Genomic DNA, 27,975 nt, shown 5'->3' with positions numbered 1-27,975 from the left:
GCTCGCTCTTCTGTTCTAGGAACTCCCTGGCGGAAAGAGCAGACCAAAGACCTGCAGCGAGTACTGAAGGCCGTTGATCGGGACATCCCTCTGGTGCTGGTCAGTGGCAACCATGACTTGGGCAATGTCCCCACAGCCGCAACTGTGGAAGAGTTCTGCCAGACGTGGGGAGATGACTACTTCAGCTTCTGGGTCGGGGGCGTCCTGTTCCTGGTGCTCAACTCCCAGTTCTTGTACGATGCCTCTAGGTGCCCTGACCTGAAGCAGGCCCAGGACCACTGGCTGGACCAGCAGCTAAGCATCGCAGAGCAGCAGCAGTGCCAGCATGCCATTGTCTTCCAGCATATCCCACTGTTCCTGCAGAGCATTGATGAGGATGACGACTACTTCAACCTCACCAAAGCCGTGCGGAAGCAGCTAGCAGACAAGCTCACTAGAGCAGGTAGCTCCTGGGTGTGGGTGTGCCCACCTGCTTCTGCCACCAGGCAAAGTGAAGAGGGGGCAAGGCTTTGGACGGGACTGGTTCTGGCCCCACTCACTAGTACTATGGCTGTGGACATAGATTTCTTCCTGCCTCAGTTTCTACAGACATCAGGATGGTTAAGGGTGGTAATCCCAGGAAGCACTTGGGATAGCCCCTAACCTGCTGTGCACCACCCGTAAGCAGATTTCTGTATTAGAGGATGGGAGCCTCAGAGGTCAGGGGTCCTAACAGAAGAGCTCAGAATGTGGTTACATGTATCTTGGGCAATGAGGAGACCTGGAGACAGCTTCCTTCATTTCTTTGGGAAGTGCTAACTGGCTCAGGGAAAGATAAGCCTTAAGAACTAAGCATCCTACAAGACTCCTCATGTTCTTGAAGGAAACCTTGGGGTGAGGCTCCAGTAGACCAGTCCTGGGACCTCCACGGGTTCACCTGTACTGGGGGTGCATTATGGTTCCTCCCTGAGTTAGAGCTGAGAGATGAATGGATAGGATGTCTGTGATAAAGACTTCAAGTGATCATTCATGTGATGACAAGTGTACATTCACAAAATGAAGATGCCCTGTTTCAAAGGTAAACCTTAGCTTCTGATGACTACTCCCTGGTCCCAGCCCATGCCACCTCTTTCCTCTCTAGATCCCCTGCTGGGGCCTCTCTAGAGAAATGGAGTGTTCTAGGTGACTCACCTAAGTGATCAGTAATTGTCAAGACTCCAGCTGTGACAGCCTCTGTGTGTCCTGCCCCCAGTTGACCCTCTAAGACTGTTCCCTGTCTCATTTGTATCAAACACTTGAATATATGAATCCCTTTATTTAGTTGTTCCAGGAAGGAACAAGGATTGGAGGTGGGCTCACTCAGGAGCCAAGATTTGTTAGACAAAGAAAAAAGAAAGAAAGAGAGCAAGAGAGAGAGAGAAAGAAGAAAGAAAAACAAATCCCACTACTCTTTTCGTCATCTTCCAGTGTGAATCCCAATAGGCTTTCTGTACTTCTGAGACATTTTCCACTGTTCCATAGAGATGAGGTAGGAAACTTCTATTAAGGTTTGAGTTAGTGTGGAAAACATTTCTCATGCCAAGGAAGGGGTGTGAGTGTCAGGACAGCATTTGCTCCACCATAGCGACTGTTTTGCCATGGAGAATCAAACCAGTGGAACATTCAAGGCCACCAAAACCAGCCCTTCCACAGCACGAGGATGCAGTATAAGTGATGCAGTCCCTCCCTGCTGTCTGTTTTTCTCTGTGTCAACATTCTCAAGTTCTGTATGGCTCTGGGCTGCCCATCCCAGGACAGAGCACATGCTATCTATGAGAATATCCAGACGCTGAGAGGACCCACAGTGTTAACAGGGCAACCACCTAGAGCACAGCAGGTACTGCCCGTGACGTACAACAGCTCTAACAGGTACTGGAATTAGGTTTCTTGTCAGCACATCCACCCAGGACTGTGTGTGCTTCTGAGATGAATCCCATGTCCCCATCTTGTTAAAGTTGATACCTACCATGAGGCTGGTTGGTGCCTTTGAGCAGGACTAGCCCTGGCCATGCAGCCCCTGTCCCTAGGCAGAACTAAATGGGAAGCCAGATCACAGTCTGAAAATTGCTTGAAGCATGAAGCAGAACAGGAGTTCATCTTCCTTTTCCATTCTTGGTGGTATTAGGCCCTGGCATCCTGAGGGCTCTGAGGCCAGCAGGGTCTCCTTGCCTGGCAGGCTTGTGTTCATTCATGGGTCTTTTTTCTGCCTCCTTCATATTGAAGCAGCTCCATAGCCCGGGCCAACATACGCTCTTCTACCCCAGCACAAGATCCAGCTCCTCAGCTTGCCCTTCCCAGAAGTCCTTGCCTTTTGCTCATGCTGCCTGCATGTTACATGGTAAAATCAACTCACTTTTTACCTTTCCCCCTTGACTTCCTTGTCACTGTGGATTTGCAAGTGGTGATGTGTCTGAGTCACTGACTAGACCGTCAGCTCCTTGAAGGTAGAGACAGGGTCCATCTGTCCCTGCCTTTAGGTCTGGCTCATAGCGAGGCCTCGGTGGTATGGACAGAGTGGGGGAAGCAAAGTCATTAGCTCAGATGCAGCCCCCAGTGGCCAGCTGACAAAGCTCAGTGGGTGCTCAGGACACACCGAGTGACACGCACATGCAGAGAAGACTCCAACTCAGACTGTCTCCCATATCATGTGCCCTCCTATGTGTCATAGGGCACCATGGTCTTTGTCTGCCCTGCCCTCATTCACCTGCCTGTCTCCTAGCAGTCTGTTCCTCTCCCAGCCCTGTGTTGCCCCTAGGCACTATCTCCTTGTGTAAGGAGATACATCTTCTTTGTCCCTAGCCTGAGGATCCTCACCTAAACCTACTTCATCAGGGAAAATGAGAGGATCAAAGCCCTACTGCTGTCACTGTGTGTTTCCATGGCATGCTAAGCCCAGACTCAGATCAAGCATGGGCAACAGCTGAAGTTACATTTGCAGTTCAGGTGTGGACAGAACCGCTGCTACATAGGGAAGCTTGGATAGTAGACCTGAGCTAAGGACCTGTGTGTCTGTGTCAAGGCCAGGGGCCAGTGCCATGGACGATCAGGAATGTAGACAGTGGCAATAGGACTTGAGCTCATTTTGGAAAGCCAGAGTTCAGTGATCTTTTGTAAAAATAATTAACTTAAAGACCTTGATAAAGCTGGGATGATGGTGGCAGGTAGTATTTAATGTGGCCTCTAGCTTTTGTCCCCCTCAGCAATACTATTTCCTAATACTAGTTCAGTCTCATTTTTCCCCTTGTGCTAAAATGCCAGTGCTCAAAAATATGTCAGAAGCTCATCAGATGATCAGGGTAGCTTTTAATTACGATAATTGTGTTGTTATAAAATATCCTTTTAAAGAACACATCCCTCCCCAAGCCACTGTGGAGATAAAACCCTGCTTCCTTCTAGCAAGTTTAATGAATAATTCTGAATCATTGTGTGGGATGAATAAATGATTTAATAATGAGCATCAACAATCATCTCCCATTGTTGCATTAATTTCTGTAAATGGGATGAGGTAAATGAGGAGGAAGGGCTGTCACCATACAATAGACCACCATTTGTGTAGGAATGCATTCTGTGATCCAAAAACCAAGAGCTTCCAACCTCAGGTTTCCCTAGAAACAGATGCTTCCTGTTTCTACTTTTGAAGTCAGTGAAAGTGGGGGTGGAGGTGGGGGCTTCTTTGTATGGTACAAAAACATTGTCAATAACTGGTAGAAATAAACAGATACCAAGGTGGGACAGATGCACAAAATACGAAGCAGCACTGGTTATTTCCAGTCTTTTTTTTTTCTCTCTCTCTCTGCCTGGGGATAATCAATTTCATCACATCCAAGGGATGTAGAAATTGGTTTTCCCCTTAATTCACCTGATACGTAGTTGGAGTTGCAAAGACGGATCGTTAGATAATGAAATCTGGGTGGAAGCTGGACGTAGTCGCGTCCCTCAGGCTTCTCTCAGCAGAAGGTTAATATGTGACCCAGTTAATGTGGATTGCAGCTTAAAATTTCAATCTTAAAGAAAAAAAAGGAAGCTTTTGACTGCCTGTGTTTCCCCTTGATGTCTCGATACCTTTCTTTCCCCTCATTCTCAGTACAGAGCTTAAGGGCTATGTATTAAAGGACCCGGGCACATTTGGCAATTATGAAAAAGTCCAGCAAGTTGATCTCTCCTGCAAAAGTTAATGGGTAATTTCACAGAATTAGTTTCATCTCTAGCATTTGTATCCTTTTTAACAAAGAAACAGAAAGAACAATCGGGCTCTTAGTCCTTGGTTGTGGTTTTAGGATTTCAGGTTTTTAAAGAACATAGAGGTTAGGTTTCCAGGTCCACATTACAGGAATAAGAGAAGGTTGGGTGTCCTCTGTCTCACCACTAGATTGAAGGAATTTATGTCCTGGTGCCACCAGGAAGTAAGGTCCCAGCTTACTTCACTAATGGAAGGCCACCCCTGAGCCTATTGCACAGTAGTGAGCCCTTGATTAAAAAAAAAAAAAAAAAAAAAAAAAAAAAAAAAAGGCATACTGATTAACTGGGAGAAACCTGGCTTGATTCACATCTCTCGAGCAGCCCAACAGCTGTGTTACTGGGGATGGCCACACTGCCTGTAATGGCCAGTTGAGTTCTAGATAGAAACGTACTTCCTGGAGCTCTGTTTCTTAAACTGAGTCATGCCCATATGTGGAGTCACACAACTGGCTATGGGGCTGGGAGACAGGAAAACGTTGCTGAACGCACAGTGATCAAAAATTAACTCAAAATCAAGCCCATCACAACTGGAAGTGTTTCTGGCAGCATTGCTACTGTGTGGTGTTGCTTGCAGTGCACAGCATCGTTGCAGCCTTGCTTCCAAACACTTAATGTGTGTGCACTCGGCATTGCATCTATCATCACTCCATGCAACACCTGCAAGTGTTGTTGCCTGAAGTATCTTTCCTCAGAGTTGAGATTATTACATGTTATGAATTGCAGGTTGCTTTTAAATGTACATACAAAATGTCTGCTCTTGTAGAAACATCATAGCTTAATTGCAGAAAACAAAGACGATGTCTCCCACAGTCATCCCTTAGCACGCAAGAACCACAGTAGTATATCTTTGGATGGTGTTAGGATGTTTTATTTTAAAAACTGTTGTTTGAATTTCTGGCTTGAGTTTCCTTTAATATATGTTAATGGTTTGGGTTGTAATTAGGACAGAATTTGTAGCAGTTTCTGAAATGACCCTAAGTGTGCTTCTGTCATTTCATACTTTATGTTTCTGTGAATTGACATTCTCAGCATTATAGTTATAAAGTCAAAATGTCTGCTCTGTAAAATGCCCTATCAAATATTTATCCAGTATTTAATTCTTTTTTAATTTTTATTATTATTATTACAACTACTTATTCACTTAGTATCCTGGCTGTAGTCCCCTCCCTCATCTCCTCCCAGTCCCACCCTCCCTCTTTCTTCCCCCACTATGTCCCTCCCCTAGTCTATTGATAGGGGAGGTCCTCCTCCCCTCCTATCTGACCCTAGCCTATCAGGTCTCATCAGGTCTGTCTGGATCCTCTTTCTCTGTGGCCTAGTAAGGCCATCCTGCCAGGGGGAGGAAATCAAAGAGCAGGCAACTGATTTCAGGAGACGGCCTGCTCCCTTTACTAGGAAACCCCCATGGAGACTTTTGACAAAATCCAACATCCGTTCATGTTTAAAGTCTTGGAGAGATCAGGGATACAAGCACATACCTAAACATAGTAAAGGCAATATACAGCAAGCCTATAGCCAACATCAAACTAAACAAAGAGAAATTTAACTCTCTCCGTATCTCTTCAACATGGTAATTCTCTCTTTAAAATTAACTTATTTATTTTATGTGTGCAGGTGTTTTGCCTGCATGTGTGTCTGTATCACGTGCATGCCTGGTGTCCACAGAGTCCAGAAGGGCATCAGATGCCCTAGGATTGGACTTACAGATGGCTGTAAGACATTATGTGAGTGTTAGAAACTGAACCCAGGTCCTCTAGAAAGGGCAGCCAGTGCTCTTAACTTTAGCTGAGCCATCTCTCCAGCCCCAAGATATAATTCCTCATGTTAAATAAGCAAGCACATCTATCTCATTAGTGTGTAGATTTGTTTTTGTTTTTAATAAATGATAAAATTATACATATACAAAGAATTATGATAAATAACTGCTTTGTTTTCAGCGATTTTTATTTGCATATCTGTTTTGTATAAAACAGGGTTGTATAAAAATGTCTCAAGTGAAACTGTTCTAAGTAGAAAAAGTCAAGAAGCACTAGCCTAGAGTAGATATCTATAAGACTTTTCTTGAAAAACATTAGGCTATAAATATTTTGGCTTTACTGACCTGAGATCTCCATAGGGCTAATCAGCAATGCTTTTATAATATGGAATTATTAAGACATAACATGTAATATAACTGGTTTTAGCCATGTTCCAACTATTAAAAAAATAGCTGGTGGACCTGCCCCTGTCTCCATGACATGTTCCCTGGCAACAGGCACGTTTGCTTTCTGAGCCCTTGGCAGACAGTGTGCATGAGACTGCAGTGTGCTTCCTGAGAGCAGCTGTCGTAATGCAGCTGCCTCACTGTGGAGCATGCTTTCAGAGGGCCTCCTCTGCTTCTCAGTAGATCGTACCTGGGTGAGCCCAGCACTATGCCTGGGGCCTGTGATGCAGCCTAGAGTAGAAATGCGGTGGGAACACCCATGGGGACACTTAAAGTGTGTGGTGGTTGATGCTGACTTTAACATTCTAAAAAGACATAAGCTATTTAATAATTTAAACATGGGTCCTAGTAAGTAATGAATATAGCTAGGATGCCAACAAGGGAAGACTTACAAAAGTGGTCCAGGGTGGCTGATGTGGAGGCAGGTGGAATAGGAGACTAGCCTGCAGTCTGTGCATCATGCAAAAGCTATACCAAAGCCCTTTGGCTCCTGGAGTGTGTAGGAAGTTAGACTACTCTGAGCTTGAGATTCTTTAGAATAGGTAAGGAATGCATGCTGTTTTTAGTTTTATGAAAAGGGACCGCTAGTTTAGAAGGAGGCGAGCCACAAAAGTAGATTCAAAATTCCTTTGGAATTTAACATCTAAATGTGACCATTCGTTAAAGCACACACTTCACCAATGTTCTAGTGAACAACCTTTGGGTGCAGAGTTCCATAGAATTTCCAAATAAAGAAGGACCCTCAGAGCCCTCTGTCTGATGTGCATTTTTAAGAACTTTATCTCGGTGGCTTTTCTTTTCTGCTAACTTCATAAAGGAGCAAACAAGTGTCTGTTTTTAAAGCATCATAGAACTCCAAGTTTCTGGAACCATATCAGCTTCATGAATTTCCCTCTTTTTCTTCTACCATCTAGTCATGCATTCATTTTTCTGGTCAGTTGTGTTTTGATCCATTCACTATAAAACATCACACTTTAATCATTTGGTGCCTGCATCTCCTTCACCATAAACGATAAAAGACCAACTGCGGATGCTACATCTGGTGTGAAGTGGTGGATTTCATTTCTCACTTTGGAGGTATCCTTAACAGTTGGGCTAATTAAAGTTGAAATCGAGTCTTGATGGTAAATATTTATAAATCGAGAATCTGGCGTGTGAATGTGTTCTACTGACGTTGTTAAGTCAGTCCATATTCAGTCAGCAAACAGGGCAGGCTCCTCAGTTGCCCTCAGGCCAGAGGAATAAACAAAAGGTTCCTTCTCCGTGCATGTGTGTGAGAGGGTGAGGGGTGTGTGTGTGTGTGTGTGTGTGTGTGTGTAGAGTGCATATATATGCACATGCATGTGGAGGCCAGAGGTCAATTCTGAGTGTTGGAACTCAAGCGCTATCCATGTTATTTGACGCAGTCTGCCTTGGCCTGGATGCTTAGTGATCAGGCTATGCTAGCTGGCTAGCGAGCCCCAGTTCTGGAATTGCAAAGCCATACCACCACATCTGGATTCTTTTTTTAAATGTAGGCTCTAGGGATTGAACTCAGGTTCTCATTCTTATACAACAAGCAGGGGCTGAGCCATCTTCCCAGCCTACTTTAGATCATTCTAAAGGGCAAGGTAAACGTGTTACACCTGGAAAGAAACACTCTGAGATTTATGAAATAAGAATATTCTGTCTGCTCTTTCAGGTCATGCTTTTAAAATAGCACTTAACATCTTCTGAAATGATTAGTGAGACTCATTTATAAAATCTTGATATCCAAAAGTCTGTTTTCTGTTGCCATAAATGAACAGCACAGGCTGACATTTATAAGGAATAAAAATTCATTTGGCTCATAGTTCTGAAATTGAGTAAGTTCAAGATCAGGGGTCCACATCTGCCAAAGTCTTCACTGCTGGTAAGGATTTCCCACAGTCCTAAGGCAGTATGGCTGTAGCATCCCATTCCAGGTCTCTCCTATAAAGTCAGGCCCATCCTTATGTTCCCACTCTCTTGATACCTCAAAATGAGGATGAAACCATAGCATGACTTCTTTGTGGGGAAATTTTACCCCTTTTTGAGCAGAATACCCTAATTGCCTCTGTAGTTCAGATTCTCCTTCATTGCCTGTATTCATGGCTGCTTCTTGGCAGTACAGCCTAGGTCTAGGGCTCCACTGCACAGAATCAGCTAGAGTTGTTTAAATGTTGCTGCTTGTCTTTGGTTTTATGTAAGCATTTGCAGGGCCAAGAAGATGGATGGTTCAGTAGGTATTGGCAGTGGTCACCCAGCTGGATAACATGTTTCAGTCCTGGGACCCACATGGTGGAAGGAGAGAATTGAATACTCGACGTCATCCTCTGACATCCACACATGTACCATGGTATTTGCACACATGCTTATGCACACGCTAAATAAATAAATGTACAAAATGTAAAGTATTTGCACATTGATGATGGCCTTGGAAATGAGATAACAGCATAGTTCGACAGTAACATAATTGGGTCAGACACAGTCCTGGTCCTTGACATGGTTTGAATGAGAATGGCCTCTATAAGCTTATATGTTTGAATGCTTCATCACCAGTTGGTGGAACTGTTTAGGAAGAATTAAGAGATGTGTCCTTTGTGGTTTCAAATGCCCACTCTTTTCCCAGTTAGTGCTCTTTCTCTCTCTGTCCCTTTCTGTCTGTCTCTCTCTCCATCTCTGTCTCTCTCCCTCCCTCCCTCCTGCTTGTGAATCAGAATGTAAGCACACACTGTGACTACTTGCCTGTTACCATGTTCCCTGCCATGATGGTCATGGACTCTAACCGTCTAGAAACACAAGCCCCAAATTAAAGTTTCTTTTATAAGTTTCCTTGGTCATGGTATCTTACCACAGCAACTGAAAAGTAACTAAGGCTGTCCTCCATGCCCACTCATCCACACATCAGATGCCACAGTACAGGTGAGGGAGCCACCCAAAGCACATCAATAATTAGGATAGGGTCTGTCCAAGCCTGTGTCTGCTTATAATTCCATAGGTGCAGAAGAAGGAAACACTTTCCCTGCAGTACCTCCATAGGGCTCTGTCCCCTGTGAAGATGTCTGGGTGAGGACCATCCTTGTAGCAGCAGCATTTCAGGTAGAAGAGGCCTTGCCAGGGCAGTCTGGCACACCTTAGCACTGGTCTGTCCTGCTAGGATGGGGCCTCAGTCTGAACTTCCCATTTACTTGGGAGACTTTAATTTCCAACTTCGTCTCCTCAATGCCAAGACACCTAAAGGAGGAACTTTTCTCCCCAAAAGTACAGTGGGTGAATGGGTTTCTTAAGAGCCATAGCTAAGTGTATGCATGTTACTGTCACTGTTGGCACATCCTCACAAGCCACTTCTGAAGTGACATTTTCTCTGTTGCACTGGCATGCAAACTCAGCTCCTAGAGGCAGAATTCTCATTGAGGTTGCAAAGCTGTGGAGCGAGGTGCTGGTCCCTGAGCTTGGTGAAATGATCCAATATCTTGACCCAGTGTCTGCTTCTGGCTGGTGCTCACTAATGCAGACTATGGCTGTAAACATTGTCCTTCTCATTTTCATCAGTCTCCTCATTATTATTAGTGAGAAACAACTGAAATGACTTAACATTAGATAAATTGAGACTTAGGAAACACATTTTCTTTTCACTACCTTTAGCATACTGACATAATGATTGGATACTTCTCTGTCTGAAAGTGTTGATTCTATCCCTCTCTACTGCCTGGCTGGGGTCGGGGGAGTCCCTGTCCCTGCAATGGCCTCATGGTGTCTTCAGTGGATAGTTAAATTCACAGAATAGACAGCCTTGAGGATGAGTTCTAATGTGCACATTTAAAACAATGACCAGAATATTACTAGTTACCATTTAATAAATGCTATATGGCAAGTGCCATTGAGACTTTATACAGACATGGAAACCCTAAAGGGCAGGAGGTCAAGTGAGCTCTCTAGGAAGGAAGTAGCAAGGCTGGACTTGGGGCTTGCCCTGAGTCAATTTGAATACCAAGGGCATTAATGAGCATCTTTAGTGGCACGGCAGTGGCCAGCAGGAGTGGGGAAGGAGGCACAGCAGTATGTGGTTAGCTCTTGTACCAGGAAAGGAGCTGGTCCACCCGGCCAGAGAAGCTGAGCATGTGAATGTGTGAATGTTCCAAAGACTAAAGACTATACTGGAGGAGGCTCTAGGATATCTGTGGGTACTTGTAACTACCCTGTGGGCTCAGCAGGCAGCAGGCAGCAGCAGCAGCTGCTGCTTCTTCTTCTTCTTCTTTTTCTTCTTCTTCTTCTTCTTCTTCTTCTTCTTCTTCTTCTTCTTCTTCTTCTCCTTCTTTCTTCTTTCTTCTTTCTTCTTTCTTCTTTCTTCTTTCTTCTTTCTTCTTCTTTCCCCTTCAGATTGAACCTTTTTCTCCTGTCACCTTGAGCATGTGAACAAGCTGTGCTAGGGCTGCTTTCTGTTGAAATGGAAGGATCCAGGATTCCAGTCCCCATAGATACAGGCCTGGTCCTCCTGGGTGGTATAAATCCTGGTGGTTACATTAGCTGAGGATTATGGACTTCAGGAAAGGTCATTTAAAATGGGAACTGTGGCTCCAGAAAATAGAAATAAAATAAAAAGAATTTAAAATGTGGCCTTGAGACATCTTGAGAGACAAGTATATGTGTGTTAGGTTCTTTATCTGCTGCTGTGTTAAAACCCTGGCAAAAGCAACTAAAAGGGCTTATTGTGGCTCCTGGTTCAGGGCGACAGTTCATCATGGGGGCCAGGCAACATGAGCTTGGAACAGCGTCCACATCCAGTCCACAATCAGGAAGCAGAGTGAGAAGTGCCTGGCTCCCTTTCTCCTTTTATACAACCTAGCATCTCTGCCCACAGTGAGCAGAGTCCACAGAGGAAATCTTCAAGAAATTGCACCCACCTAACCTAGCTGTCCCACCTGCTTCCCTTTCATTTATGGGATAAACAGATCACAGTTAAGCCCGGACAAAAGCTTTGCTTTGGTTGAGACACAACAGCCACTAAAAGCTGCCTATTATCCTAATACATCTGGAGTTAGAGAGAACACAGACAGGAGTTCACAAGGAACACTCTGAGAATGAAGAAGAAGCTAGTGAGTGAGTTCAAACAGGAGAATGGAGCGGGGAGGGACATTAGGATAACTCTCATCCCTAAGTCAAGCCACTGTGTGGTAGGCACTCCAGTGCATAGGATCGTAATGTGTTCTTTAAGGGGCTCCTGGTAGGAGTCTGTCTTTCCCTCGGTTTTAAAACTGAACTGGACTTAGCCAAGGTGCTCACCTTCCATGGCTAGAGGCTTCCCTGGATCCAGGCAGGGCACTCACATCTGGCACACGCACCTCTCACGCTCTGCAGACGGTTCCCGTCACGGCTCACAGGCACCTCTGTTACCTCCCTCTAGTATTTTTGGATAGATTTCCAATTTGATACAGGAACATTCCATCAGTCAAAACAATCTTTTTAATGAGCCTCTTGTCCTGACAGCTGTGTTTAAGACAGGCATGGGAAGCGTAACACAACTGTGGGAAATTGTCCATTCTGGGTTGAAACTTAATGCCTGGCCCACAAGCCATCTCTCTCCCAAGCCTGCTATCTTCTTTTAAAAATAAAGAGGACATTATGAATAGCGAGAAAGATGTGATTTATGCAAATGAAGAAAAAAAATCTCCTGATCAGATAGATAGGAAATAGGAAGAAGATGAAAAATATAATTATTGAGAAAGGCTTAAATATGTGACACATAGCTTCCTGCCGTGCGACACATTCCCCTGACCCCCAACCACATGTCATTTGATTATTGCTTGATTTCCTCAGTGACAGTGGGTGGTTGTGCTGAGCTGGCCTTCCAAATGAGGAAACCAAGGCTTGGAGATGTTGAAGCACATGCCACATTATTCAGCTGGGCTCCACAGAAGTAAGCAGAGAGCCTGCCTTACTGACACGGCTTAATCTACTGATCGAGTGCTGATATGAATGAAAAAAAAAAAAAGACCAAGAAGCTTCTTGTATAGTCTCCACAGGTTTTGAGTACCCAGCTCATCTCGGAGGAAATCGGTTTAAAAGCTGAGCATCATCTGCTGTGGAGAAGAGGATTCAGGGTGGCAAGGCTGCAGGTTGCAGGACTGTAATTATCTGAGAGCCAGGCCAGGGAGTAGTGCTGGGTGCTGATCACGCTTCCTGGGCAGCAGACTCTTGGCAGCTGCCAAGCACCTCTGGGCTCTGGAGAGTAATTATTTCCCAACACCACTCTTTACCCTGGAGCTGACAGTTTGCAGGCTGCAGAAGAGGGTAGAGCAGGCTATATTCTGCATCATAAAGTGTACTGTGGCCTGGCATGGGAAATGCCATGCTACAAACAGGAGCATTAGCCCCTGGTAACCACCCCAGGGTCACTGGGATGGCACTAACTTGAACTTTTGTCTACTCTTTTCTAGAAACTTCTACAGAAGAACATGCAGTGTCGTAGGTAAACTGTACATACAGTGGTCTTACTTTTCTCTCTCTTCACTGCTTGTCTGTCACCAAGAAACATGTCACCCTTGGCTAGTAGCCATTAAAAATGTAACTTGATTAATATTTAAATGAGGCAAGATAAGGATAATTTCCATAGCTGATTCTTAGATGAAAAAATGGCGGAAATCTTTGAAAGAAAGAGAAGGAATTCCAGTAGGTTATACGGGATGAGATGGCCTTGGGTGAAGGTCATTGCAACAATTGTGTCATTTCTTCCTACCAAGATGAAAGCCAGAAAGTAAAGAGAGGAGAGAATGGTGAAGATAGAGAAGGAGCGAGGGAGAGGATGCCGCCAAGAGGAGGCTGAGTCCCAGAGAAGCCGGTTACCTCTATGTCACAGACCCAACATCCAAGTAGTTGCCTGATGTGACCAGTATAAACATTTGGGACACAGGGCACCCACTGGAGAACCTGCCTTGCAGTCTCTGCAGTACATCTTGCCCCCACCCCTCTGCTGTGCCCTCGGTCATGCAAAAGTGAAACAGCTGGGTGGGGTGTGCTTCCAGAAACCCAGAGACTCCTATGCTGATGGTGATCAGTGAATTGGACAAGGAGCTCCTCCCTGACACACGGCCCCACCCCCACACCTAAAGAGGAACTTCTACCCAAGAGCCCTGGCCTCCCTGAGAGTTGGCACCAACTACATAGGTTCCTGTGTCTGGGTAGTTCCTGAGGGTCTAAAAGACCCTTAGACCACCTGCCTTCCATGATGACAGTTTTTATTAAAATACAAAAAGATCATCCTGACTCCCTAGGTTTTCAGTATTTTAGAGGTAGCTCTGACATAAGCTGTATGTTCTGCATGGAGCACCTAAAAACTGCCTTGTTAAATGTAGGGCACCAGGTCACTCCTGCCTACATAGCATATCCCACTGTGAAATCTCTATGTCTTCATATATAGTCCTGTCACCCCTAAGGTAGTCAGATAATCTGGAAAGCACATGCTGAGCTCCTGAAGTTGGAGGGGGGTTAAGAGATCGCTTCCTTGTGCCTTCATGCTGTTGTTGCCTTGACAGTTGATATTTCTGATATTTGCTTTCATTTCTAATGGACCTCTGTTGTTCTTTTTAACCTTCCATCGAGAAATACTCTTAGGCTTACAGTAAAGTTGCTAGACTATGGTAATGAAAGGACTGCCTCTACCCTTTACTGGGATTTGACCTGAACATGCACCCCATTGCTTTATTATTTTGATTGTTTTGCAAAGATATTGTGTATCTATATGATATATATACATACATGGCACAAATCCATTTGAGAACAAGTTGCATGCATCATACAAAAATAATAGCCTATCTTATGAGTCCACTATCTTCTGTTTGTTAACTTAGCCACGTTTTTTAGCAGTCACTCCCTTACCAACCCATGGTGGTGGTTCTTTTTCTGTTTTCCAGCTGCTGTGTGTGTGTGTGTGTGTGTGTGTACGTGCATGCGCTAGTGCGAGCCATGATTTACTTACCTCCCTTGAGGCATGGTTTACTTTTTCAGGCAGTAAAAATAGTAGTGAAGAGAACAGGCTGAAGTGACAGCAGGTTTTTTATTTTAATTTTTTTACAATTTATTCATCATATATCCTGATTGAAGCCCCCTCCCTCAACTCCTCCCAGTCCTACCTTCCCTCCCTCTTCCCCCCATCCCCTTCCCCTAGTCCACTGAAAGGGAGAGCTTTCCTCCTCTGTTGTATTTAACTGAGGCCTAGCTGAGGAAGAAGCCAGATGGCCTCAGAGCCCTTGGGCCTGTCGCTTACCTCCTGTGGGTTGTGGGTGTACCCCACATTCACAGCATGGTGATCCCATGAGGTCTAGCCGATGGCTGTGTTAGGTGATCTCCTGAGCAGGAAACCACAGGACAAGGATGAGAGATGGCTCTGGGGGCCAGGGAAGTGAAGTGGCACTGCAGCAAAGCCAAGAAAGGTATGGCCTTGTCCATCACTTGACTCCGCCAGATGCTTGGGGGACCCATGCAGAGACAGATGTTCAAGCTACGTATAGCAGTACATGTTAAGACTGTTTAGCAAAGAAAAGAAAAAAAGAATGTTAAGGAATTTTAAATTACGTGTCCTGAAGCTTTTTCACAGTGCCTGGACCAAAGTGTGTCTCCAGCTACTATTATTGATTCCCTTTTTCTGATAACACTGTGAGATATTCGCATAATATCATGCAATTCAGTTTATTAAAAGTCTATGCATGCCACTCTCTGTACTTTCTTTTTCCCATGAAACAACCTTGCAACCTTCTGGCAGTTACCCCTGCATTTCTTCCTACTTCACCCCAGCTCTAGAAATCCCAGCCAGGGGATTGGTCTGTTCTGAACAGTTTGTTTAAATGTTTCCACACAGCATACTGCTTGAATGACTGTACCTCCTTCAGGCCTGCAAAGAAAGGGAACCTCCTGAGAAAGAAGCGGCTTTGTGTTCTCAGCAGCCCACCCTCCCAACAGCAGAGAGTGGACGCCTCAGCCATCAGCCTGTCCAGGAGCTGGATAGCATGGTGTCCACCACAGTGAGTGGTGGGCTCTGCCAGGAGTAAGACAGTGGCTGTCAGCATGCTACAGGAGTGGCCATGGGGCAGCAGCACGTGCCTGTCCCTGGTAATAGGGACCTGCTGTGTGCTGTCCTTCGAATCCCTTCCTTGTGAGATTGCCACTACAGAAACCTCAGTGACCAAAATCACAACCTTGCTGGGAATTGTAGTTAATTTAATTTTTCTGAAGAATAATTTAAATTTTTTAATTGTATCAAGTCTGACAAAAATAGCAGTAAGAAGACTAAGTTCCCATCAAAGAAGGATGCTAAAGCTCTTACACACACATCTCTTTAAATTTTATTGGACATCTTTACCCTTGTAAAGGGCAAACAATAGGAAAAGCATAAAGAGCAGAATTAAAATAGTGCCAGTTGGTTGCTGTTTTTTTGTAATTTAGCAAATCCCAGAAATCTACAAAACAGTTACTGGTGGCTTATTTAGTAAGACCCCAAGACTATAAGGCTAATCATAGGCAAAAACCAATTGTATTCTTACATACTCTTAGCAAACAGTTGCTAAGTAAGATTGTGGGAAGTACTTAATCTCCAGCACCACTGAAAGAAAAGCAGCCCCTAGAGTATCATGATGTCTCAGACTCTGCCTGAAAACCCCAGTGAAAGCAAAGACGGCTTAGGGAACGGGAAGGTGAAACATGTCCGTGGCTCTGTAGACAGACAATATGGCATTTTCCCAAAATTAGTATAGAGATTCAGCCAAAATTTCGGAAATTGTTTCTAAGATGGTGTCTCACTATGTAGCCCTGGCAGGCTTGGAACTTGTTATGTTGACCAGACCAGCCTTAAACTCACAAAGATCTGTCTGCCTTCTGAGTGCTGGGGTTAGAGCTGTGCACCACCAAGTCCAGCCAGCTTTTATGATTCTTTGTACATTTCTGTATTTCTCTAACAACCAACAGATCTGCTCATGGGTATGGGATGAGGTTGAAGGGGTTGGAGGCCCCTCAGAATCTGTGCAGGACACACCCAGATACCAAATTCTCAGCACAAAAGAGATTTATCACCCTGAAGGGGCAAGCAAGGTGGAGGCAAGCCACCTCTGGGTCAGACAAAAGCAGACAGCAAGCAGCAGGCAGCTCTATGGGAAGGTTTTTAAGGAGAAAAGGGGAAGCTGTGGTAGTGTGAGTTGTGAGTCCTAATTGGACAGGTTAGCCAGTGCAGCCAAACAATGAATATTGATAGCTGGATCTTGCTGCTTAGTCTCAGGGATAAGTCAGGGGCCAAATAAGGGAATAGACCTTGGGAGCTAGCTTGCACGGGTGTGTTCACTGAAGGCGCGTTCTCTGTGGGCCTCGTACACTAGTACCACCTAATGAACAGCACCCATGTTTTCATAAGCTGTGCTCAGTATTCCATTTGTCATTTCCATTAGTCCTGAGAAGCACAGGGGCCTGCAGGTTTTGCAGAATCTTGAAATCTTGGCTGAGCTTCAGTGGACAGAATATCTTTTTAATAGTGTTAGTTCTCTTGGCTCACAGCCATGCCCTCAGGCTCACATCCAAAAGTCCTCTGCTTCCATACTACAAGGAGTGGTCCACGGGGTCCACAAAAGCTGAAATCCCTACGTATGCTGGAAGGTGCAGGTCAGTGAAGTTAGGGACAATCCTCAGAAGCTCTGAGGCTGGAGAGAGTTCTGGGAGGCGGAGGGGGGGTTGACCTGGGTGTTGCAATGCCTCTTCCATATTTCTGGCAAGAAGACAGGTGTGGGTTGCTGCAGTCAGCCTTTCCCCAGCCTTTTCCCTGCTCTCCAGCACCGCAGAATCCCAGCTGGTGAGCTGCTGCTGTACCCAAGTGCAGACTCTACCCCCTGGCCCTGCTCAGAAGAGCTCCTTTCCCAAATGGAAGGGCATTCAGAAGCTCCCAGGAGGCCAGTGAGCCTTTGTCAAGGTGTGGTCCCTGTGGCTTCTGAAGCCCTCTTTGGCCCTCTTTCTTTGTCTCTGGTCTTCCCCAGACTTAATCTGTTTGGTCCAGTTGGTGGTGGTTAAGCGCCTGTCCCTGAGCCATACCCTACCAGTCACAATTTGGTTCATTCAAGTTAAGTAAATGCTGGATGTTTCAAGGTCTTCCTTTTCTCATCTGTAAACCTGAGTTTATAACTGCATCTCATCCCTCGTTAGGTGAAAGCACACTGTGTACCTGCAACAGTGTCTGTCATAAACTCACCCTCTGCACTGTCACTACAGTCTCTTCCTTCAGAAGCCAGCTCAGACAGGATCAGAGAAGTAAAAGTCTCTGTCAAAAGTCAAATCCACAGTCTCCACGAAGCCTCGTGGGGATTCCAGCTCTGTGATCTTTAGCATTTTGGGCATACCTACATCAGCCTGAACCAGATTCATATCTGAGCTGTGAACCCCAAACAAGCCACGACCTTGCTGTGTGTCCTGCGTGGTGTCCTCCCTGGGGCTCCTAATGGTGTGTGACATGGTCTGTTGCAGAGTGCTCCACTCAGCAGCAGGTCAGTGGAGCCCTGCTCAACTGCAGTCAGTCCCTGCACTCTCCCACAGGCAGTTAGTTCCCTCCATTGCTACCTGGCCCTGTGTGAACCTTGAGCAACTGTTAGGAAGGCTATCTCAGTGTCCTGTTGTGCATTGCCAGTGTGTGTCTTCAAGAGGGGACTTGTAACTGCCTCAGACTGACTGAAGAAACTACCTTCCCTGAGAGCCTGTAGTTAACCACCACCCCCCCATCCCCACATTCCCCAACCGGAAAGATGAGAATGAAGAAGTGGAGACTTACCAGACCATAAACCCCCGGAACACTTACTTTTAAGAACCCAGAGTGGGGTCACCAATCATGACTGTCCATTTGGCAGCCTGGATGCTTGCTGAGGAAACCTCACTCCTTGAGAGATTATGTATGCGCACCTGCCCTCTGCAGGGTCACATCTATGTCTGTCCTTCTGCTGTCTCTCTCCCCTGTCTCTCTATCTCTATCTCTGTCTCTGTCTCTGTCTCTCTTTCTTGTTATATTTTTCCTCACCACCGAGGAAGAATAAATCAAGAGTGTCTGATGATTTATGCAGTTTTCACTGTTACAGCTAGCAGTATAAAGACGCATAGCATTTCATAAATATGTACTCAACACAGAATAAAAATGAAAGCTGCCCAATTAGAACTCAGCACGTTTCAGACCAAAGTTGGCAGCACCTCAGCTTGAGGGCACACACCTTACAGACCAGAATTGTGCTGGTTGTATCTCACTAATTTATGGCAAGTTTCCAACATTAAGTTAACATATTAAATTATACAGAGATTATATCCCAATCCTCTGATTCCAAATGAATTTGTGTCAAGGCAACTTAAAAAATGTTTTTTGTCTTTTTACAACTTAATATCAAGGAGAATAAACTGTACAACAACACCCACGCATGAGGTCCCCACAGATGCAGGGTGCCTTTGTGGTGAATCCTTTCTCTGGTGGTTCATAACTCAGATCAGTCTAGCCATACTTCCCAGTGAAGGAACCACAGAAGTTTGTCAGCACAGGCAGCTGAAGGCCAGGCAGAGCGGAGCTTCTGCCTAACTGCTGGGAGCTCCACTACCATCAATCCACGTCAGGGAAACTAGGGTGTATCCATATATTCTTTTGCACCATTGCATATGGGAAAAGCTTTTCTATCAGAGGCCACTCAAGAGCCAAGGCCATGAAACTTCTGATTAGGCTCCTCAGCCTATAGACATGAATGTGGTTAGGTCAACACTCAGATTGCACATTGCAGAGCTCAGATGCCAGCCCAGAGCTGGGCCCTGGCTCAGCAAGATCAGCTGCTGGGCAGGAGGTGAAGCTGGGCAGCAGTAAGCTTGTTAACACATTCCTGCTTCTCTCTAGACATCTGGCCTACCCAGAGGTGATGCTGTTAGCATTCATCCTAGGTAAGAATCAGCCACAAAGGTCAGAAATGTGCCTGAGGCCCCATATAGAAATGAAACTGAGTCTAAAGGTGTCTTAGAGCTGGTGCTCTGTTGGTTTCTTAGCCAGTTTGGGCCTTTCTCTTTTCACTTGGGCCGTGGAAATGATGAGTGGCCACAGGACCATTGGGAGGAAGCACCAGGATGAAGAACAAAAGGAACCTGGCCTGCCTTTCTTCTGTACCCACCTCACCCCCTTAACAAGGCCGTGCAAAGAAAGTCAGAGAGACCCAGCATCTCCCACTGGCCAGCCTCCCTCAGCTTCCTGCGAATCTAATTCTGATCCATGACACTCCTTCACTGCCTACTGCGCATCTCATCCTTCCTGTCTTGGTGGTCACCCGGCCAGCCAGGAGACCCCAGCTTCTGAGAATGCCACCAGAGTCTAAATGCAGCAAGACAGACTTCACCTGCCTTCCAGACCCTTCCTTTGTAAGCGTCACATTGCCATGGCTTGTTTTCTCATTCAGGACCCCAAACATTAGTTCCTTGTTGTCATAGGAGTGTTCTTTCTCACACAATTTATTTCTAGTCCTGTAAAAATTCTCCTTTGGTCATTTTCTTTGTCTTGAGACACTAATAGTAAGTGTTGAGACCTAAGGGTGTTGGGGGTCAGAAAGGGGGACAAACAGGTTGCAGAGCAGATGACTGAGGCCCAGTAAATTCTACTCTGAAAGTCACATGGGCCCCTTGACTGTCTGCTCCCATGTCTGTGAATGCTTGAAACATGGCTTGAAACTTCAGCAAAATGAGTCTTTAGACCTAACCATTGCTACTGTGAGCCCTTCTCAAAATTACCAAGCACCCCCCCAAACAGTGCTGTTCACAACTGTAAATTATGCATAAAGAGTCAGATTTCATTAACATTTAGCATACACAAAGAATAATGTGAAGTGTGTTGTGTGCAGCTTCTGAGAGTCCCCAAGGGAAGGTGAATTTCACAAGCTCTTGATTAGGCCTCAAATGACATGAGCCTTCAGATTTCAAGGAAGCACTAATGTCCATAGCCTCAGGCCAGTACAATCAGGAACATTTGGTTCTCTGTACAGTAAAGACTCTTCAGGTGCGTAGCCCAGTGGGTCCCACTAGAGCTTTTGAACCACACAACTCACCCTAGCATGACAGTACCTGACTCCCTACTGCCCTTGCTAGGTCCATCTGGCCACTGTCCCATTCACATCTCCTTAATGTGCTGCCCCTGACTAAAAGATCAAGTCATGATCACTGTGAGTGCTTGTCTACAGTTACAGGAGAGCGGCATCCCTTGCTAAGAAGCCCCCAGTTCCACTGGAGTAAGGGCAGTGCATGCCTATCCTAGTACTTACGTAGTAGTCTACAAACACAAAAGCATATAATTCTTTGTTGTAGCTTGATACTCACACAGTGTATCGGATGCCTTGCAATACCAACACCTGTAAAACTACCTCCTTTTTTTAATACATACTCAGGAACCTTCCCCATCTAGAGGCTTGCTGTCCACAGCTACCTCCTATCAACATTAACTGCAAAGTTCCAGGAATAAACAGCTTGTAAGTTGTAAACTCTGCTATTCTGAGTAACATCCTGAAGCATCACCTGCTGTGACCCGACTCTGTCTCCCTGCGGATTGTCCTTTTTGTGCAGTATCCATACTACATACCCACCCATGGAGTCATGTGTAGCCTTCTCAGTCTCAAGTTGGCTGTCACAGAATCACAGCTGACATTCAAGCAACCATGCTTTTGCTTCATAGTCCCCAAAGTACAAGACTGGCAGTGAGGCAGAACATGGGGAAGGACAGACGAACTCCACTGCTGTATGGCAACACCTCAGGTGCCATAGGAAAAGCATAAGAGTTCATGGGGTCAGTGTACACAGGAAAATCATGATATTAGTGGTATCTATATATACAGGGAAAACAAGAGTTCCAGGGTTGGTACAGCTAGTTTTAAGTACCCACTGGGGATTATGGTAGCTGTCTTGCTCATGGGTTAAAGGGGGCATCTGTGTACAATGTAACCATGACCTGAAAATGAGCATTACAGGCAGCTTTAATCAGCATCGTACTGCTTCCCCCAACACACACAGCTTTGCTTCCTCCTCTGGGGGCCTCTGGAATACCAGCTTCTTCCTGTCTTTCCCATAAATTGTTTTTGTTCTTTTTTGGTTTGGTTTGGTTTGGTTTTGATCTGAAATCCACATTATGAAATTCTCTCTTTCAAAATAAAATTCAGCGGTTTAAATATTTTCAGGAGGTTCTCACCATCACCATTTTCTAAGAGCTGACCATTTTTAACCATTTCACAGAGAATCCCTGTACCCATACATTCTGTCTGTGCTCTGAGAGTACTCTCAGCCTCTGTGAGTGATTCACCTACATGTTTTCAGGGTGCATAACACCGTAGCAGGTACTCATGCTTTGTTCCTTTTGTGGCTGAGCACCGTTGTGTTGTGTGACAGACATTCAGTTCATTCCTACATTCATTCATTCCCAGTGGCTGTTGTAAATGCCATCAGCATAAATGTGTGCTTTCATTTCTCTTGGGTTTTTATCTAGAGCAGAATTTCAGGGCTGTGTTAGCTATATGTCTAACATTTTTGAGGAATTGCAAAGTGTTTCACATCAGCACTACATGAGAGTTCTCATATCTTGAAAGACGTGAATTCTTATTGCTTTCTGTCTTTTCTTTTTTAATTATAGGCGTTATTATACTGCGTGTGACATTGCTTAGTTTCATATTTTTTTGTTGTTATTGTTGCTGTTGGTTTTGTTTGTTTGTTTTTTGAGACAGGGTTTCTATGTATCCCTGGCTCCTAGAACTCATTCTGAAGACCAGGCTGGCCTCAAAGTCAATCAGCATGCCTTTGCCTCCTGAGTGCTGGAACTAAAAGCGTGTACCACCATTGCCCAGCTTTTAACAGTAAAAACTGGAGTTTTGTCTTGTTGCATGTTTTTAATCAACAAACAATTTGTAGTTACCAAAGTGGTTTCTCAGGACTCAGTCATCGGTGTTTCTCTTTTTCATTTTTCATCTCATCCTTTGCTGAACTATTTCTCTTGATAATTTATAAGTAAAGATTTTGGAAATGGTAAAATCTGATTTTTCACCCACATTTCTAGAAGTGTCTTTTCTTTTTCTCTCAGGTGTCAGGTGAGCTAGGTATACAATGGGAGGTTCCTGGCTCCTTACTGTCAGGATTTTGATGATGCTGGTCCTTTTATCTGCTGGTTGGTCTGCTGTAGTAGTGTCACCATGCTGTCTTTCTCGGGGTTTTTTACTCTTTCCAGTTTTCTGTGCTGTGTATCAATGTGGAAATTGTGTTGTTATGTTGTTATACTGGACATTTTTCTCTGAGGTCCCATGTCTCTATCCTTTCTAGAAAACTTTCAGCTAATATTCTCATTGTTTTGTGCATTATTTTTCTTCTTTCTCTTTTTCCAGTTTCTGTTACTTACCTCCCAAATTTCTCTTTACTTCTTGGGGCTCTGAGGACAGCATGCTCACTGCTTTGTACCTACTGTGCCTTCTGATTCATTCCTTTATTTTTTTCTTCAGTTTGCTTATTTCTTCTTGGGTTGTTACCTAATAGAATTTGCTCCATTTGTTTCACTGAGGCTTTTTTAGTGTAACTTTCAGTGTGTATTTTAGTAACACCATTTCTGAGTGTTTTGATTTTTTTTTTTTTTTTGCTTCCTGCTGTTCAATTTTTTTCCTGTTTTCTGTCAAAAGATTTCTTAGTCTTTCTTAAGTACATACAAAAAAGCATTTGCTTTAAATACTTTCTTGTAATTAGTTACAAGACCCTTTCTTATAATTAGTTACACCTGGGTGAACTCACACTGCTGACTGAGGAGTCTGGACAGCCTTGCTTAGCATTTGATTTCTTCACAGGCTATAAGATGTTTCTTTTTTTCTGGTTTAGTATGAGTAATAAGGACTTTGTTTTTGTTCTTGCTTTATGCTCCCTGTCTTCTGGTTTAGTTCACACACACACACACACACACACACACACACACACTCCATTATCCACACCTGACTTCCTAATGGCCATTTAGCAATCCACTGTAAAATGTGGGAACACCTATATTCTGTATTGGTTCCTGGACAGGGCCTGCATCTGCTGTCCTTTCCTCAGATTGATACTCAAGTTCAGAGGTACACTGAAGAACTCTTAGGTACACAAGCCCCTGTACGCACTGAGAATTATACTCCGGGCTCCCATATGCGCGCTCTACTGTTGAGCTCACTCCTGGCCCCATGACTGTTAGTGCACTCTAAGGAGCTTTGTGAACTCCTTGTTCATTAGCTGCTATGAAAAGTTCAACCAATGCATTCTCTGGCTGTCAGCGTTGTGTTAATATCACTCACAGAATTCAACTTTGAAGCCCACAGGTGACCATGGAAATCCTTGGCCCCCTTAATGTTTTTTTTTTCCCTTCCCTGCAGGTATCAGAGCTGTGTTCTCAGGCCACTATCACAGGAATGCTGGAGGATCCTACCAGGATCTTGACATGGTGGTTTCATCTGCCATCGGGTGCCAGCTAGGCAAAGACACCCACGGGCTCCGTGTGGTGGTCATCACTGCTGAGAAAATTGTTCACCGCTACTATAGTTTAGATGAGCTGAGCAAGAGAGGGCTGGATGAGGACCTGAAGCAGCTGCTGAAGGAGTGATTCCCCACAAAATCCACCAGTTTTCAAGCTCATGGTCTTCCATTTCGCCAAAATATTCATAGCCCCTTATAGAAATGTTTGAGTAGACAGGCAGGTTTGTGAACAGATGTCCTTTTACATAAATCAAAGTACGTGGTCCTGTCCTCAATTATATTCAAAAAAGACTGTCTTTCCTTTTAAAAATCCAGAAATGAAGGCCGTAGGTATTTTCTAATTATGGTGTGAGACTTTCCAGAGGATGTTTGGGTAAATTCTCCTCATTGCGCAGTTCTGCCCTTGAATCCCGCTGTTTCTGAGCACTTACAATCAATATCCACCTACTGCCCTCCATCACAACCCAGTTCCCAAGTGTGATGTTTAATAATTCCTCCAACAAACTGCATCTGCTTTTCTTAAATTGTGGTCATGACTCCCCGAGTGCTAAGAAAACAAAGCACCCCCTCCTTCCTGGCAGACCAAATTAGCACCACTCCATCCCGGGGCCACATGGATTGGTCATAACAAGGAACTGCACAGCCACATTGGCTGTGAACGTCAGGACTCATGTAACTGCCAATGGTATGAGCATGATGCAGGTAGTCCATGTGAGCGTGTGCCTGCCTTCTGATGCCAAACGTCACCTTCTGGCATGTATAGACTGTGTGTTCCAGAAGACCCAAGTGGGGGCTGTAGCATGAGACCTGCACAGCCCACTGTTTGTCTTTATTCTGCTGCAGGCAGCCCACAGCATCATCAGATCACTCTGGCTGCTGGGAAAGCTGGACCAACACAGACTTCTGAGAACACAGAAGTCTGAGAACACAGAACTGTGACAGTGGGCAAATTATAGCACATTAATGCCACTGATGTGCAATATCCCTGGAGAGAAGCCAGTGTGAGTTACTTAAAATCCCTTTCACCATGGAACCTGCTCAGCTGCTCCTCTGGGAGCTCTGACCTCTGTGGATTTTCTTCTGTGCATCAGCTGTCCTGGTGCTCCAGGATTGAGGGCCCCTCCATCCTGCCAGGGAAGTTTTACAGTGCCCTGCAGTGGCACTGGGGAATCCCAGACTGACTTTAAAAACTCACTGGCTAAAAATGAACTGCAAAGCCCATTAAATTAAAAACTTTCATGTTAAAAAGTTTTAGTCAAAATAGCAAAACCATGAGAAATTAAATGAAAAGATAATTGGATATGTAAATTCATAAGGAACAAAAGATACAAGAAGTTAATTATGTTACAGACTGGTGACACACCAGAGCTCATTGTTAGGAAGCACAAGAAAATTAAATTTTTCAGACCGGAGTGATCTTGTGTGCTTTGCCATGTTCCTGACTGGTTTGTTTTTTACAGCAGAATAAGGAGTCAAGAGAGGATTTGGGTGAGGGGCATGAAATTAGTCCACCTGTTCCAAATCTAGATCTGAGATCCCTGGGCCCAAAGCATGTATGGGCTTGACTCCATCATGGGAGAAAGTTTAATCAAAGTGGGCTGAAGGCATGCCCTTTGTCCAAGTTACATACAAAAGACACAGCCCCAGAATAAGGACAAGGATATGGGATAAAGCAATGGAAATGAAGTAAGTAAATCCTTATTCCTAAAACACATAAATTGAAGGAGCTGGTTCAGAAACCCATGACTACGCTAAGGAGAGCAATGGCGTGGCATCTAAGTTTTCAGTGGAGCAGCTGCGTCCAGGTGGGGCTTGCTGCTGTAGGGAACACAAATGTATCCATGTAATTCAGGCAGTATGCCACTATTCCATTCACTCCTTTTTCTCTTGTTAAAAAAAACTCATTAAAAAATAATAAAGCCTTCCTACATACACGTGCTGTTTCTGAATGCTCCTTAAATGTCTTCTGCATTTTAGCTCTCAGATGCCCAGATTGGGTACCCAGGTACCAGCCAATCCGTGGAATGGAAGGACAGGGTTGTGTAGATGAGAGCTGTTCTTTGCTGTTGCTGTGCTTTTGATTTGGATACAGCTTGTCCTCATATGAGTCTAGAGTGGGAAGTTTGATCCTCATTATGAAGTTGTGACAAAGTCCTAGACGAAGGCCAAGGTCATCCTTGGGCCCCAGTTGCTCTCTGACTTTCTATGTTACAGTGTGATTTCTGGCCATTGTGATATCCTCTACCAAGAAACCTTTAACAGAGGCATCACACCTGCCATTGAAGGCCCAGAAATAATGAAATAAACCTCTGTGCTGTATGAAGTACCTAGCCTCCTGCATCTTACTATATTGGCACACTAATACACTCTTTGTTTATAGTTTCCACTCCCACAGATTCAGAAATGTCAGTTCTGTCCCTCTTGAATTGGAAATTCAAGGGACTATTTGAAGTGGTCTCAATTTCTGTATCCACTCCTCAATTGAGAGACATCTGGGTTGTTTCCAGATTTGGGCTATTACAAATAAAGCTGCTATGAATATGGTTAAGCAAATGTCCTTGTTGTATACTTGAGCATATTTTGGACATACGCCTAGGAGTGGTATAGCTGGATCTTGAGGTAGCACTATTCCTAATTGTCTGAAAACGCCAGATTGATTTCTAAAGTGGTTGTACAAGTTTATATTCCCACCAGTAATGAAGGAGGGTTCCCCTTTCTCCACATCCTCTCCAGCATGTTGTTGTTACTTCTTGATCACAAAAATTGTGGTACATTTACACAATTGAATACTACTCAGCAATTAAAAACAAAGAACTCGTGAAATTTGCAGACAAATAGTGGGAATTAGAAAAGATCGTCCTGAGTGAGGTATACCAGAAGCAGAAAGACACACATGGTATATACTCACTTATAAGTGGATATTAGACATATAATATAGAAATCATACTAAAATCTGTACACCTAAAGAAGCTAAGGAAGAAGGAGGACCCTGGGTAAGATGCTTAATCTTCCTTCAGAAAGGCAAACAGGATAGACATCTGAAGAAGGAACAAGGAACAAGACAGGAGCCTACCACAGAGGGCCTCTGAAAGACTTTCAGGGTATCAAAGCTGATGCTGAGACTCATAGCCAAACTTTGGGCAGAGTACTGGGAATCTTTTGAAAGAAGGGGGAAATTGAAAGACCTGGAATGGTCTGGCACTCCACAAGGAGAACAACAGAACCAAAAAATCTGGGCCCAGGGGTCTTTTCTGAGACTAATCCAACCAAGGTCCAACCAAGGACCATTCATGGAGATAACCTAGAATCCCTGCACAGATGTAGCCCATGCCAGCTCAGCCTCCAAATGGGCTCCCTAGTAAGGGGATCAAAGGCTGTCTCTGACATGAACTCAGTGGCTGGCTCTTTGATCACCTCCCCCTGAGGAGGAGAGAAGCCTTACAAGTCCACAGAGGAAGACTATGAAAGACAGTCCTGATGAGACCTGATAGGCTAGGGTCAGATGGAAGGGGAGGAGATCCTCTACAATCAGTGGACTGGGGCATGGGAGGAGAAGAGGGTAGGACTACAGCTGGTATACAAAGTGAATAAATTGTAATAAATAAAAGGTTATATTAAGGGGGGATCCAAGATAGTGACACTGGGAGGACATTCTTTCTGACCAGCAGCACAGCAGTATCAGCACAGTGAACAGCAGTCAGAACTCTCGGTCCTAAAACACAAGCGATTGTGTTTCTCAGGTGAGAGGATACCGCACGGTGTGGGATTCAATCAGCTTCAATTCACCCATCTAAACCGTGGAAGAGGTCCGGGTTCCACCAGGCACTTGGTCGCCAGCCCATAGCCACATGCCAGCATGCTCTGATTACTGTCCTAGACTGAACTGTGGGCCCCACAACATCAGAGACTGGGGTTTTCAGTCAATATCCCCATGGTGCAGGAAATGATCTGGACCAACCTTAGGTCACCCAGACAATTCCTGGAAAAGACCCAGAGTCTAGCGGGTGCCCAGCAGCCAGCAC

General features: G+C 44.8%; 1 protein-coding gene across 4 annotated transcripts in view; it reads left to right on the top strand.

The window, feature by feature from the left end:
• Window positions 1–25,887, top strand: part of Cpped1 (calcineurin like phosphoesterase domain containing 1) — a 113,106-nt gene extending 87,219 nt beyond the window's left edge. For 3 of the 4 annotated variants that reach the window (XM_060364199.1, XM_021658821.2, XM_021658823.2), the window contains 2 exons: window positions 20–442; window positions 23,854–25,887. In XM_060364199.1, the coding sequence (XP_060220182.1) occupies window positions 20–442; window positions 23,854–24,080 (650 nt within the window). In that variant the 3' untranslated portion in view covers window positions 24,081–25,887. The remainder of the gene's footprint in view (window positions 1–19; window positions 443–23,853) is intronic. The other variant, XM_060364200.1, reaches the window with a different exon arrangement.
• The last annotated feature ends 2,088 nt before the right edge of the window (window positions 25,888–27,975 follow it).

Source organism: Meriones unguiculatus, chromosome 11 (assembly GCF_030254825.1).
Source record: "Meriones unguiculatus strain TT.TT164.6M chromosome 11, Bangor_MerUng_6.1, whole genome shotgun sequence".
NCBI lineage: Eukaryota > Metazoa > Chordata > Mammalia > Rodentia > Muridae > Meriones > Meriones unguiculatus.
Note: the sequence above shows the minus strand (reverse complement) of the source record. Positions and strands in the feature narration are given on the sequence as shown.